Below are 16,345 nucleotides of genomic sequence, written 5' to 3' on the forward strand. Positions count from 1 at the left end.
TAGCGGAAGCGCCGTCTAAACCGAGCGTAGTAATGACGCAGTAAAGACCTACCAACAGCTTCATAGACGTAGCGGACACCGAAAGAACGTGGCAACAACTCGATCTGTCCATGTCTACTGTACTGCCACTACGCGGCCACCACGTAAACTCGGTTGGCTCTACGTCCAAATAGACGAAGGTACAGAAAGTCGCGCAATCTGCTGGATGTAGTCGGAACGTAGCGGGAACCGTTTCGACGCAGCATGGACCGGCTCTGCGCGCAGAATGAACTTTGTGGGCACACTACACACGCAGCATAAACGTCACATTAACGTGATGCGGACGTAGCACGCACGTGACAATTTCACGTGTTTCGAGAAATTCAAACAAAGTTGGCGCCACGTCCAAGGGTTTCTTCTGAACTTCAAGAACGTATCGGAAACTTCGTCTGGTGTAAAGGGGGTATAAATCACAGTTCAGTGTAAAGCAAATATCGTCACGATTGCCTCGGTGTGGGGGAGTGGGATGGGGTGCAATGCTCTCTTCGAAGTGTTTTGGGCAAGGAAACAAGTTTTGAAAAGGTAAAAGATATCTTCAAATCAATTTTACTAGCTAAATTCTATGTGTTCTTCATGATTAAGGTCTACTTTTATTCGCATTTATATTTCAAAGTTCTGCGCAAATCATTTTCACTAACTTTTCAAAAGTAAGTGATGCTCACTCAAGCGGATTTATTTTTCGACAGTTACATGTATATCGTCATTTGCTTAAATGGATCTTTACCAATGCTAAAATGTGGAAAAATCTTCAGGATATTGCAAATGTATGATTATACAGGATTTTTCTAAGTGTAAACTTTTTTGATACGCACTGTGTAATTATTTTTGAACCTTTTATATTCTTTAAAAACCATAATAACTAAATGTATATACTTAATATGACAAAATAACTTCCTAAATAAGCAGGCCACTGCTTCTATGTAATTTACATTATTTTTTTTACAAGCATCTGTAAAGAATAATGTACATTGTCCAGTGCAGTTTTATGAATGGTCACTGGTGGCACACATACTGCAGGTTGGGAAAAACAAGCGAAGAATTTTTGAATATGTATTACAAGTCATGTAAATACAGTGCTAAATTGAATGCACTAGTTATGAACATGGATACCCAATAGCGAAATTGAACGCTCTGTCTTCAGTCACATGACCTCCGGTGTTAACGTGAGTGCACTATGGCGAATCTGATTGATGTTCTTAGACTTTTGATTGCCCTAAAGCTACACTGAATGCCCATTATGAATTTTTGGCAGCCCTATGGCGATTTTGAATGACTAGTTTGAATTCTTGGTTGCTCTTTCGCGACATTGAATTAACTATTTATACTCTTGCATGCACTAAGTGCAAAATTGAGCGGGAAAACCTATAAAATAAGCAGACATCTTCCCCAAATAAAAAACATGGAACTAAGATTACCAAAGGTAAACAAAAACTGCACATCGATTTTCCATTATTTCATTGGTTTGTTATCAACTGCGCATGTTATTGTGAAATATAAATGTCCAATCACGAACTGCTTCAGTCCCTTCTCACGGTGACGTTCATAGGACAAAAGAAGACTACTTTATAAAGAGAATGTGATTCAGATGACAATCACCTGTTGGTGAATTCATTATCTCCGCGATGAATGACAATAATTGGTCCATGCTGCAACCATCTTGCCTGTGGGGTATGCCAATGCAGTACACAACACACACTTACAAAAAAAAAATCATTAAAATAACACTTTCATGACCAAAAATACTAATTTCCATACAGTTGCAATTTATATTTCAATTGTAAATTAGGGGATAATTTTTGTATTCACCAAAGGGCTCAAAAACTTGAATTATGGGCATTTTTTATTGTACGCCCTCTATTGGTTGAAAGTAATATGGCAAGAAAATTTTCATTTTTCAAACTCTAATCTTAAAGGTATTGTTTAACTTTGTGAGCAGCCGATTTAAAAAAAATTCTCAAACCAAGATGAAACATGTGTATAAGTGCATGTATTAGAACTAATAAACCCTGAAAACAACTATTATTGAGAATGAAAAGCTAAAACTACAAGGCAAACCCCGATTTTGTAAATAGGCGTCTTATAGACGCCTAAATAGTACACATAAGTGTATGGGATGAAATTATGATGGTGTTTCCGGTTACTTTATACTTCAATTTTTGAAGCACTGAATAATTATTTTCGAGCGCAATATTTTCTGGGCTTCATTTTTGTAACATATCACAGACACAAGTGACAAGTGTGACCTTCTAGCTCAGATTTTTTAAAAGTCAAACCAATGTTAAAACAATAATCAGAAGAATCAAATTAACTTAATTGCCAAGTTGTGTGATTATTACCTGTAATGGAATCTGACAGTGTCAAACAATCTAGCATTTGTTCCAAAGAAAAAGAGAACATAACATTGCCAACCTTATTTTGCCACTCATGGAGTACTAACAGAGAACAAGGTTTTATCATAACCTTGTTCACTGAATGAGTGCTCGAGGTCATGTTCGTCAAACTTTGCAGTAATGAAATTGTAAAGGTATCTTAAAAATGGTTCCATGGTTTATTTTCAGCTAATTAGCTTCATAAAATAATACATCTTATATGCCGTTATAATTCAGATCAAGGGAAAAATCCAATGATACCTAACGCTAATTAATCACCTGTTCATCCTTTGTTACGTCAAAGCGCATAGCGTGAAATATGCGCAGATCATGATGTGCATAAACTTAAATGTGGAACATATGGAATTGAATGTGTGAATGCAAGAAGAGAACAAATTATCTTTCAATATGATGAAAAAGTTCTGTGTTTATTGTTGTCATCCTTCTCTTTAGTTTTTGGCCGTCTTTACTCATCATACTTTCAAAGACATTTTATTCTGTTAATTTTTCTTAAAGACATGAGAAATAACAACCCTTCTATTCGATAAATCAAGTTATAAAACCCTCACCGATATCACAGTCGTGTCCTGTCCAGCCTTGGGGACAGTCACACTTGTAAGTGCCTCCTTCCAGAATGCAGAGGGCGCCATTTGCACAAGGATTTCTGGAACATTCATCGGCTATAGAAAGGATAAATTTTAACATGTTTACGCATATAGATAGTAGAATTGACTATACAATATACAATAGATAAACTGTCACAGCTAAAGCCATTTTGGCAAGAAAAGGGAAAATATTTATAAAAGATTTATTCACAAAGAAAACAGTGATCATGCTTTTTAAAGTAACGGTCAACTTGCTCGAAAACCTTTCTGGAATGAAACCATTTATTTTCTCTGAGATTTGTTGAATATATATATTTTTCCATTTCATAACATCGGTTTAATTCTGACACAATCGTGTTTTAAATGAAGGTAACTCATTTCTAAATTTAGTTAAATATATATATATCCTTTTTTATGATCTTCATGATCATGGTGCAGTAAAGCGCATTATTATTTATACCAGCAAAAAAAAAAACACGATCTCTTCCACAGTAATATGAAATATCCGTGATTCTATTTCTGAACAAATTAGATTAGAATTGTTACAAAGGCAAAATAAATGCGTTAACTTGATTTGATTTCATCAGACCGTCACCATTCCGTCGTAGATCTAGGTCTGGGACATTTTCAAGAATCAAAAAAGAAAACGCATGTAGGTCGCTAACAAGGTTTTATGGGACGTTAGATGATTAATGTAACTCGGAACCTAATTCTGGCTGGAATATACCATACCTATTTCGCTAATTTCGCAACAGTTACACAATAATTTTCTATCAGAATCTAGAACAAGGATTTCTGGCGCACTTAACGGCCGTAGAATCGGATTCATACGGCACATTTTGTTTCCATTTTCACATTTAAACACTTCAAACTTCAGTTGTCGTAGTTCATGGGCTCCGTTCGAGCGCGATATCTTTTTACGTTTCCGCAATCAGTTTTAAACAAAACAACCTTTATTTTTGCATTGACAGAATAAAGGAAAGAGAATTAGTTGAAATACCTTCTTCTGTTGTAGATTTCTGCGTTGGTAGACTATTTTCTAGAATAAAGTGAAAAAAATATCGAATGAAAAGTAAAAGTTTCATTCTCTGTTAAAATGCATAATTTTTCTGTAAAATTCTCAATATTTTTTATTCTATGAAATTTCTTGTAATCTATGATCTCCGTTAGAGATATTAAAATTGAAATCACACAGTTTGTTTAGTCCTGACAACAGTAATCTGGGTTCCGGAACACAAAGGTTTCCGATGAATTGCAAATATGAATGAACCGCACTGATTGGTTCCCGGTCAGTATCTTAAACAGAGCGCGCATGCAACGATGATCTTGATTGGTCAATGATATTTAGCGATTGATTGCAAACTTTCGTGTTACGGAGCCCAGCTCTGAGAGAAGGATGATGAAACAGATGGTAATGATGATAATGATAATGGTAATGACGATGGTTATGATGCTGACGAATGTGATTCTTAGTTTGATTTCGTTTTATTCTACATTCAACAAAAGTACAACGTTTAAAAGATAAATTATATAATTTAACAGTAAGAAGGTTTGAAAGTATCTGAAATGAACAAAATATGATAAATACAATACTAGTCTAAATTTTAAGTCGACAGTAATATAATTATGCCGTATAAAATCCATTACGGAATGTATCAAAGTAAAGACCTCCCGTGGTTTGCAAAGGCTTGAATGTACGGCGGTCTCTAGATAGATGATGATGATGGTGGTGACTTTGATGATGATGATCTTGATGATGAAGATGGTGATGGTGATGAGGATGATGATGACGATGCTGGTGATTATGGTAGCGTTGATGATTATTATTAGAGTGTGGATATGGTTGTGATAATAATGATGATGTTGATGCTGATCGTGATGATGATGATGAAAATGATGAGAGTGATGATGATGATGTTGATGATGAAAATGATTGTGATGAAAATGATTGTGATGATGATGATGATGATGTTGATGATGATGGGGACAATGATGAAAATGATGATGACGATGTGATGATGGTGATGATGATGGTGAAGTTGTTGATGATGGGGATGATGATGAAAATGATGATGATGATGATGAAAATGATGATGATGATGTGATGATTATGATAATGTCTGGGGAAATACACATACATCATATCTAGAACGAATATTACTTTTACAGAAAAAGGCATTGCGCGTTATTTTTAATATGTCCTGGAGATCCCACACAGACCAATTGTTTATTGACAATAAAATCTTAAAAGTAAAAACATTATATCAATATAACTTGGGTCAATTTATGTATCAATTAAATAATAATATGCTACCATCAATCTTTGATTCTTCATTTAATAAAAACAAAACTATTCATAAATATCCTACACGTCAATCCGAGGAATTTCATTTTCCTCTACCCCGGACAATTCTTGCCAAATCCATCTTCACTTTCGAAGGCCCTCGACTTTGGGGCACTCTTGATAATACTATCAAAGATTCCCCAAGCCTAAATTCTTTTAAATTTAAGTTGAAAAAGTTTCTCCAAGATACTCGTTAGTTTTTTTAACTCTTCATCACTCATACATTATACTTTTCATATATATACTCAGCACTACGAGCTGTGAAATATGATATTTTTCGTTTTCCTGTTGATCCGTAAATTCGCTGTGAGTGTTGGGGCAAGAATCTGGAGACCACTGATCTTGCTATTTTCTCTCATTTCTATTTCTTTCTTTTTATTCTTTTAAACTATTCATTCAGATAGTTTTACGTTCAAATTTCTACCATGTTGTGTTTGTGTTTTGTTTATATTCTTCATACGTATGTTATAGGAGGCTGCATCCTACAAGCTTCGCTTTTTAGCAGCCTCCTCCGTTTCCGACCTGTTATCTTGAGTATTATACATAATAAGTTTCTTTGTTTTATTGATTATAATTATATCAAGATGTATGTAACAAAACTATTGTAAATGTAAATGATTGTTGGAAATGGAAAAAATAAATGAAATGAAATGAAATAATGATGAGATCATGCGAGTGGTGATGACAGTGGTGATGACGTCCTGTGAAGTCTTAGTTGATATTATTCCCCGTAGGCCTCATTCTGTTTTCATTGCATTGGTACTTACCACAACTTTCCCCGGTGTACCCTTCCGAGCAGTGGCACTTGAATCCTATCATAGTCTCTTCGCACCAGCCGTTTTGACACGGGTTACTAAGGCAATCTGTTCACGCAGAAGCATGTAAAATATGGTAGATCAAACGTTAAAAATTAATGACCCCCCCCAAAAAAAAAAGTGACATTCGCACGGGCAATTCCGAACGATCTTCACATGGCAAGTCCTGCCTGACTTTTCACCATAAGTCACAGAATTCATCTCATTCATAACCTATCCCCTGATTGAAAATTGTCTGAATATATGAATCGGGTATTTTGATACGACGTACGGTGAATAGGGGCGGATCAAGGATTTTCCAAAGGGGGTACATTTTTACCCGAGGAAAATTTGACAGAAAAAAAGGTCTTCAACAAAAATTCAAGGTCATTAATTTCTTTCATGATTTTGATGAACTTTTCATTGTCTGATTGTTTTGTCTATCTAAGTGTATATCATATCTTATCAAATCATATCATTTTTCAACCTGGATTATGAGTTAGAAATGTCACAATTTCTCTCTTTTTTCTTTATAAAAAAAATCGTACCCGGAAATCTGCACCGCCGGAGACCTGCCATCCCCGCTCCCCCAGAGTTAGGGCATGATCCTTGATCACCATCATGCTCATGATGAAGCGGAGTTATTAGCTTGGGGATTGTAGCCACCATCTCCCCGTTACCATCGGGGCGCTCACGGCAGACCTCAAACATAGGTAGGGTATAGTTGAGCCCAAGACCGTCACTGCAAGTCGAATGCTCGTTTAAACCGCCAAGATCGGAGTGCACTGCCAAAATAAAATTAACATTTTGCCTAATTTCTTATCATTTAAGATAAAATAAGCATTCATGAATTGCGCAGTGAAGTTGTTCTCTCTCTCTTTCACTTCCACCTCTTTACTTCTTTCTCTCCCACCCCCAGCGTCTCTCCCTCACTCACTTTAAAGACAGTGCAATCTCCCAACCTTTTAACGTAATCGATTTATGTAAAACAAGTGGGCTAATGGAAAATTACTCCATTGCCCTGGGAAGCGGGGGAGCTGAAGCACCCCCAATATTTTCCTTGGGGTGCTGCGTGTATTATACTCCAAAGGCAGCCCCCTTGAAATTCTGGTAGTAACAAAATATAACCAAATAATAATAATAATAATATGTCCATTTATATAGCGCAGTTACTATGTGCATATACTCAACTGCGCTTTAATTGATACTTGGTATCATATTATTACCCCGGCTGTAGCTGAGCCGCCATATTAATAGGCGCTAAAGCGTTCAAGGAATAAATCCTACCGGGTACCCATTCACCTCACCTGGGTCGAGTGCGGCTTATATGACTTAAAATGACTTATATTTGTAATGAACCCCCCCCCCCTTTTTTTTTGCTTGTAAAATTTCTCGGGACCAATATGACCAAAAAGAAAAAAAAATGACCATCGTTTTGTAATAAACCCTTTTTTGGTTTGTCAAATTCACATCAGCACCCCCTGTCAAAAAACTAGTTCCCAGTGCCCTGATTCTCTCACACTGTTTTCAAAGAATACAAGTTTGACACCTGACAATAAGTTAGTTTTAATAAAAGTGGAAAATTAGAAGGAAAAAAATGGGAATGTTTGGTGAAAATCCATCAAAGAACGAGGGAGTTGTGAATTTTCAGTCTTTTAATTTGTGACGTCATATGCAAGCAACTCCTCGGTTATATAATGTAGGCCCATAAAATGAATTCCATACATTTTAATTTCTTAATGGAACATATAGAAATAATTTTCATATTGAAAGTGGTATGAAATGATGTGTCTGAAGATATATCCACCCCAAAATATATGTATTTTAGAAAAATTACAATTATGAAGGAGTTGCTTTTCTGTTACGTCACAAAATTAAAATGTAAAATATTCATAACTTTGTTGTTTTTGACGGCTTTCATCAAAACTTCAACAATATTTTTCTATTTTTTTACCAATATTGAAATAAACTCGTCGTCAGGGTGAAATTCCGTTGATAAGAAACCATCTAAAGTGAAATATACTACAAAGACAGATAAACTAAATTTCAATGCGTACTTACCTCCCGTAAGAAACTGCACGAAGACCAAAAACATTCTGGTCAGAAGAAAATAAGTTTCCATCTTCATTTTTAGAAGGAGTCATTAACATGAATGTTCATCCAGTCTACATCTAGTTGATTTTACATGCTTTCTTTTTTGCTTTTTGGCCAATCCACTCACAGGATGAAAACACTCATTTCAAAATGCTGGATTATATAGTCGATCTACTCTTTAGAAATCATTAATTCGATTCTTTAAAGATCTGAAAATTCTTGCAATGGCGTATGGGCATCCTCCGAACACTTTTAACATCAAACAAAAGAATTATCTCTGAAATAAGCTCGCAGGTATCATGAATTATTGGCACAATAAGATTTCAAGGCGGGAATCAATAACAGTCACATTTGTATGCAAACTTGAAATTAACTGATATATATACAGCGATTCCATCAGTCTTATCGCTCTCTGATCTAGCTCCCTTTAATATTGGTGTTACGGATCGGTTGTTTCGTCACGTTGGAGATCGATTCGATCTACTGAGCACAGGTCATCATCTGTTTTTAATCAACCTTGTCTTTTCAAAAAGTTTCACTTCAATTAAATTAATGGATAAATCGTGTGGAATTTGGTTGATAAGTTATTATTAGTAGATTACCGCCGAGTGAGGCAATTAAATGTAGAATAAATATTCCTATTAAATTAATTGGACCAGAGTGATGTAGGCACCTCGAGTATTGTATATACGGCAACAATAAGTATCACAATTTACCTTAATCATGCTTATGATCCTAAGAGGTGGTTATCGTGATATCTTTCCAACATTGATAGTGGTGGAGATAATAGTGGAAGTAGTAATGGTGGTGGTGGCGATGACGGTGATGATGATAATGAAAAAAATGAGCAACAAAATGAAAGGGTATGGTATGGCGTATCAGGTAAAATTTACAGAAAATTGCGAGTGAGCGAAGCGAGCGAGCACAAAAAAAATCGACATTTCTAATGACAAAATCCAATCTTGTAATTTTGACATGATATTCTGAATATTATGTTCATAATTCCCCCTTCTCTTTTCAATTTTCTTTCATTTTCTCTTTTTCTTTCTTGGTCATGATTTTATTTAGGGGGCAGTGCCCCAAGGCCCCCAATCCGTATAACACCGCTTGCTTAGTATTTATTTTCTGGAGGATACGTCCTTGATTATTTTTGGTCGAGTGATGGCTTTGTTGAATGGCCTTCTCATTGTACTGTCACGAAATATTAAAAGCAAGTTAGACTTGACCTTGAGTGACACAGTTATGGCTGAAGCAGGGGGGGGGGAATAGACAGAGGAGAGAGATTGTGTAGAAGGAAAAGAGAGAGAAGGAGAGGGGAAGGAGAGAGAATAGGAAAGTTCAAAACTGAATATGAAAGGCGGCGATCGGGCTAACTATTTTAAGAGTAGACCTACACTCTAAAAAATGAAGTGCTAATTCAGCTCTTAAAGAGCGCGTATAGTGACTACACTTCGGAGTGCTGTTTTGTCTAGTTCATATTTGAACGAGGAAAATCAGCACTCCGAAGTGCAGTCACTATACACACTCTTTAAGAGCTGAATTAGCACTTCATTTTTTAGAGTGTACAGTGTATATTTTACATCTCCGACATTCTATCCAAATTGATTAAATAAAAACAATGCGAAAAGGGAATTCCATTATCAAAATCCGAGCCATGGAAAAGGAGATGAAAGAAGTTCCATGAGATTCGTGTATAGCCCCATCTACGTTAAACTAAACGTAAAATATTTTACGTACTTTATTTATTGTGCTATAAATATTATTTCTATGTATTACAAACTTTGCTTAAAATGGTTGAATTGAAGGGTCAAATACAGATAAACACTATATCATTGCATCTATCTCTTTTTTCCCTTCATTTCTTTTACCCCCTTTTATACATTGTCCCCGTAGATCACTGCCGATGTCACAAACTCCATGAAATTCTGTATATGGATTATAACACAGTGTCCCACAGTATGTTCAACAGTGTTCTCCACAGTATTCTATTTTGGTTTGACAGTATGTTCCAGCGTAAGCCTCATAGCGTACCATACAGTGTGCCCTGGCGTATGTTCATAGTGAGTTTCAAAGTGTGTCCCACAATAAGTTTCACAGTTCGTTACACAGAAAGTTCCAGAGTATGTCACACAGTGCTTTCTATAGCGTGCCCTACAGTGTCCCGCTGTGAGTTTCACATTGTGTTCTGTAGTGTATTCCACAGTGTGTTCTACAATGTGTCCACAGTGTCATGTTACACACTTTGTTGTACAGTATGTTCTACAGTGTAATATACATCGTGTTTTACAGTGTATTATACAGTGTATTCCATAGTGTAGTCTACAGTGTTATGCAGGGTGTTCTACAGTGTGCTCTACAACGTGCTCCATATTGTGTTCCACGGTGTATTCTCCTGTGTCATACAGTGTACTCCACATAGTGTTTCACGGTGTATTCTACAGTGTCATACAGTGTGTTATACAGTGTAATCTACATAGTGTTTCATGGTGTATTCTCCTGTGTCATACAGTGTACTCCACATAGTGTTTCATGAGTGTATTCTACAGTGTCATACAGCCTGTTCTACAGTGTACTCAACATTGTTTCCACAGTGTATTCTACAGTCATACGGTGTGTTCTAAGGTGTGCTCCACAGTATACTCCACACCGTGTTCAACAGTGTATTCTGCAGTGTCAATATGCAGTGTACTCCACACTGCCTTCCACAGTGTATTCTGCAGTGTCGTTTTCAGTGGGTTATGTGATGTATTCTCGTGTTGTACAGTGTGTTCACAGTATGTACAACAATGTCACACAGTGCGACCCACAGTATGCCCTTATCCCCCTTATATACAGTGTGCACCACAGTGTGTATTCCACATTATGTCATAATAATAATAATAATAACAATAATAACTGGATTTATAACGCGCTTTTTGCCAGAGGATACAAAGCGCTTCTATTATTACCCAGGCTTTAGCTCGAGCTACCATCACCGGCGCTCAGTGCATGCAATGAATTACTCCTGCCGGGTACCCATTCACCTCTCCTGGGTCGAGTGCAGCACAGTGTGGATAAATTTCTTGCTGAAGGAAAACATAACTCTTTACGTTGTGAAACATGTAAAATGAAAAGTCACTTTTCACACTATCATATCGAGCATTTTTACAATATGTGATCATAATTTGTGATCAACTTTCACACCATTGATGTGTTCTGTGTGCACCGTGAAATCGTATACAGTCACTGATCTTCACAAAGTCCACACTGTATGAAAATACTGTGAACACACTGTTTTACTTCCGGCATAGCAGGAATAAACCACCATGATTAATACATAAAGCAGTAGCGAGTGCGTGGTATCGTCAATGCTTAATTTGCATATCACCCATATAATAGGATTTGTAATTCTAATGTGGAAAGTAGTCAAACTAATAAAAATATTATAAACTTAATTCTTTCAATCCGATTTGGAGTACTGTTATATTTAATAGTTGATCTATCCTTGTATCTGTTTAATCAACACATTTTGTTGGGGTCCCGGCCGGGTTGGGGTTCGACTTGCCACTTAAATGGTATTAAAACTATTAATGCGTACTGCAATTAATGCAATCCTTATATTCTACTTTTAAAATAAAGAGGACAATTACATGTACGTGAACTGTGGCAAACCATGATTAAAGTTGAAAATGTGGTTACATAATGGTGCATGATGAAGGTAGGCCCAGCTCTCTCAAGGCTCTCAACCTAAAAGGTTGTTGAAACATTGAACCACCGGCGTGAAGTTGGTTGGATATTCGATATTCGATATTCAAACTGTGAAGTTGGTTGGATATTCAGGTTCGATATTCAAACGCGTGTGAAGTTGGACAGATATTCAATATTCGATATTCAAAAATTAGGGGGTTTGAAAGCTAGCTATGGGGTTTAAAAGGTGGAGCACGTCTCGGGCAACAATAAAATAGCTGGCTTGCCCTAATACGAGGATTTTTTAGGGGACAAAAGTCAGTGAATAAAAGGGTTGGAAATTTCTAATTTAATTTTTTTTTTTCAAGGGGCCCCCAGGGATATCCCGACGGCCTAGCCAGGGTAACCACCTATCCTAACTTGTAGAACTCGACTCGGGCAACAAGATAAACACCTGCTTGACCCGGCGCATGCACATTTAGGGGGCTCAACCTAACAAAATTAAAGGGAATAAAGGGCCATTTAGACCATTTTTTTTATTTAAAAAAGTATTTTTTTCAAGGGGCCCCCAGGGATATCCCGACGGCCTAGCCAGGGTAACCACCTATCCTAACTTGTAGAACTCGACTCGGGCAACAAGATAAACACCTGCTTGACCCGGCGCATGCACATTTAGGGGCTCAAATTAACAAAATTAAAGGGAATAAAGGGCCATTTAGACCATTTTTTTTATTTAAAAAAGTATTTTTTTCAAGGGGCCCCCAGGGATATCCCGACGGCCTAGCCAGGGTAACCACCTATCCTAATTTGTAGAACTTGATTCGGGCAACAAGATAAACACCTGCTTGACCCGGCGCATGCACATTAAGGGGGCTCAAATTAACAAAATTAAAGGGAATAAAGGGCTATTTAGACCATTTTTTTAAATTAAAAAAAGTATTTTTTTCAAGGGGCCCCCAGGGATATCCCGACGGCCTAGCCAGGGTAACCACCTATCCTAACTTGTAGAACTTGATTCGGGCAACAAGATAAACACCTGCTTGACCCGGCGCATGCACATTAAGGGGGCTCAAATTAACAAAATTAAAGGGAATAAAGGGCTATTTAGACCATTTTTTTTAATTAAAAAAAGTATTTTTTTCAAGGGGCCCCCAGGGATATCCCGACGGCCTAGCCAGGGTAACCACCTATCCTAACTTGTAGAACTTGATTCGGGCAACAAGATAAACACCTGCTTGACCCGGCGCATGCACATTAAGGGGCTCAAATTAACAAAATTAAAGGGAATAAAGGGCTATTTAGACCATTTTTTTTAATTAAAAAAAGTATGTTTTTTCAAGGGGCCCCCAGGGATATCCCGACGGCCTAGCCAGGGTAACCACCTATCCTAACTTGTAGAACTCGACTCGGGCAACAAGATAAACACCTGCTTGACCCGGCGCATGCACATTTAGGGGGCTCAAATTAACAAAATTAAAGGGAATAAAGGGCTATTTAGACCATTTTTTTTATTAAAAAAGTATTTTTTTCAAGGGGCCCCCAGGGATATCCCGACGGCCTAGCCAGGGTAACCACCTATCCTAATTTGTAGAACTTGATTCGGGCAACAAGATAAACACCTGCTTGACCCGGCGCATGCACATTAAGGGGGCTCAAATTAACAAAATTAAAGGGAATAAAGGGCTATTTAGACCATTTTTTTAATTAAAAAAAGTAGTTTTTTCAAGGGCCCCCAGGGATATCCCGACGGCCTAGCCAGGGTAACCACCTATCCTAATTTGTAGAACTTGATTCGGGCAACACCTGCTTGACCCGGCGCATGCACATTAAGGGGGCTCAAATTAACAAAATTAAAGGGAATAAAGGGCTATTTAGACCATTTTTTTTAAATAAAAAGGTATTTTTTTTCAAGGGGCCCCCAGGGATATCCCGACGGCCTAGCCAGGGTAACCACCTATCCTAACTTGTAGAACTTGATTCGGGCAACAAGATAAACACCTGCTTGACCCGGTGCATGCACATTAAGGGGGCTCAAATTAACAAAATTAAAGGGAATAAAGGGCTATTTAGACCATTTTTTTTAAATTAAAAAAAGTATTTTTTTCAAGGGGCCCCCAGGGATATCCCGACGGCCTAGCCAGGGTAACCACCTATCCTAATTTGTAGAACTTGATTCGGACAACAAGATAAACACCTGCTTGACCCGCGCATGCACATTAAGGGGGCTCAAATTAACAAAATTAAAGGGAATAAAGGGCTATTTAGACCATTTTTTTTAATTAAAAAAAGTATTTTTTTCAAGGGGCCCCCAGGGATATCCCGACGGCCTAGCCAGGGTAACCACCTATCCTAACTTGTAGAACTCGATTCGGGCAACAAGATAAACACCTGCTTGACCCGGCGCATGCACATTAAGGGGGCTCAAATTAACAAAATTAAAGGGAATAAAGGGCTATTTAGACCATTTTTTTAATTAAAAAAAGTATTTTTTTCAAGGGGCCCCCAGGGATATCCCGACGGCCTAGCCAGGGTAACCACCTATCCTAATTTGTAGAACTTGATTCGGGCAACAAGATAAACACCTGCTTGACCCGGCGCATGCACATTAAGGGGGCTCAAATTAACAAAATTAAAGGGAATAAAGGGCTATTTAGACCATTTTTTTTAATTAAAAAAAGTATTTTTTTCAAGGGGCCCCCAGGGATATCCCGACGGCCTAGCCAGGGTAACCACCTATCCTAATTTGTAGAACGTGATTCGGGCAACAAGATAAACACCTGCTTGACCCGGCGCATGCACATTAAGGGGGCTCAAATTAACAAAATTAAAGGGAATAAAGGGCTATTTAGACCATTTTTTTAAATTAAAAAAAGTATTTTTTTCAAGGGGCCCCCAGGGATATCCCGACGGCCTAGCCAGGGTAACCACCTATCCTAATTTGTAGAACTTGATTCGGCAACAAGATAAACACCTGCTTGACCCGGCGCATGCACATTAAGGGGGCTCAAATTAACAAAATTAAAGGAATAAAGGGCTATTTAGACCATTTTTTTTTAATTAAAAAAGTATTTTTTTCAAGGGGCCCCCAGGGATATCCCGACGGCCTAGCCAGGGTAACCACCTCTCCTAATTTGTAGAACTTGATTCGGGCAACAAGATAAACACCTGCTTGACCCGGCGCATGCACATTAAGGGGGCTCAAATTAACAAAATTAAAGGGAATAAAGGGCTATTTAGACCATTTTTTTTAATTAAAAAAAGTATTTTTTTCAAGGGGCCCCCAGGATATCCCGACGGCCTAGCCAGGGTAACCACCTATCCTAATTTGTAGAACTTGATTCGGGCAACAAGATAAACACCTGCTTGACCCGGCGCATGCACATTAAGGGGGCTCAAATTAACAAAATTAAAGGGAATAAAGGGCTATTTAGACCATTTTTTAATTAAAAAAAGTATTTTTTTCAAGGGGCCCCCAGGGATATCCCGACGGCCTAGCCAGGGTAACCACCTATCCTAAATTGTAGAACTTGATTCGGGCAACAAGATAAACACCTGCTTGACCCGGCGCATGCACATTAAGGGGGCTCAAATTAACAAAATTAAAGGGAATAAAGGGCTATTTAGACCATTTTTTTTAATTAAAAAAAGTATTTTTTTCAAGGGGCCCCCAGGGATATCCCGACGGCCTAGCCAGGGTAACCACCTATCCTAATTTGTAGAACTTGATTCGGGCAACAAGATAAACACCTGCTTGACCCGGCGCATGCACATTAAGGGGCTCAAATTAACAAAATTAAAGGGAATAAAGGGCTATTTAGACCATTTTTTAATTAAAAAAAGTATTTTTTTCAAGGGGCCCCCAGGGATATCCCGACGGCCTAGCCAGGGTAACCACCTATCCTAATTTGTAGAACTTGATTCGGGCAACAAGATAAACACCTGCTTGACCCGGCGCATGCACATTAAGGGGGCTCAAATTAACAAAATTAAAGGGAATAAAGGGCTATTTAGACCATTTTTTTTAATTAAAAAAAGTATTTTTTTCAAGGGGCCCCCAGGGATATCCCGACGGCCTAGCCAGGGTAACCACCTATCCTAATTTGTAGAACTTGATTCGGGCAACAAGATAAACACCTGCTTGACCCGGCGCATGCACATTAAGGGGGCTCAAATTGACAAAATAAAGGGAATAAAGGGCTATTTAGACCATTTTTTTAATTAAAAAAAGTATTTTTTTCAAGGGGCCCCCAGGGATATCCCGACGGCCTAGCCAGGGTAACCACCTATCCTAACTTGTAGAACTTGATTCGGGCAACAAGATAAACACCTGCTTGACCCGGCGCATGCACATTAAGGGGGAAATTAACAAAATTAAAGGGAATAAAGGGCTATTTAGACCATTTTTTTTAATTAAAAAAAGTATTTTTTTCAAGG

General features: G+C 37.8%; 1 protein-coding gene across 1 annotated transcript; it reads right to left on the reverse strand.

Annotated features, from left to right (window-relative positions):
• Positions 1 to 3,555: 3,555 nt before the first annotated feature.
• On the reverse strand, positions 3,556 to 8,628 carry LOC121430296 (delta and Notch-like epidermal growth factor-related receptor). The gene is made up of 5 exons (XM_041627574.1): positions 8,213 to 8,628; positions 6,700 to 6,936; positions 6,125 to 6,220; positions 4,014 to 4,052; positions 3,556 to 3,629 (listed from the first exon to the last, which is right to left on the reverse strand). Exons 1-5 carry the CDS (start codon positions 8,277 to 8,279, stop codon positions 3,556 to 3,558), a joined length of 513 nt encoding a protein of 170 aa, XP_041483508.1. The 5' UTR covers positions 8,280 to 8,628.
• Positions 8,629 to 16,345: the final 7,717 nt, after the last annotated feature.

The sequence above is a fragment of the Lytechinus variegatus genome, chromosome 16, assembly GCF_018143015.1.
Source record: "Lytechinus variegatus isolate NC3 chromosome 16, Lvar_3.0, whole genome shotgun sequence".
NCBI lineage: Eukaryota > Metazoa > Echinodermata > Echinoidea > Temnopleuroida > Toxopneustidae > Lytechinus > Lytechinus variegatus.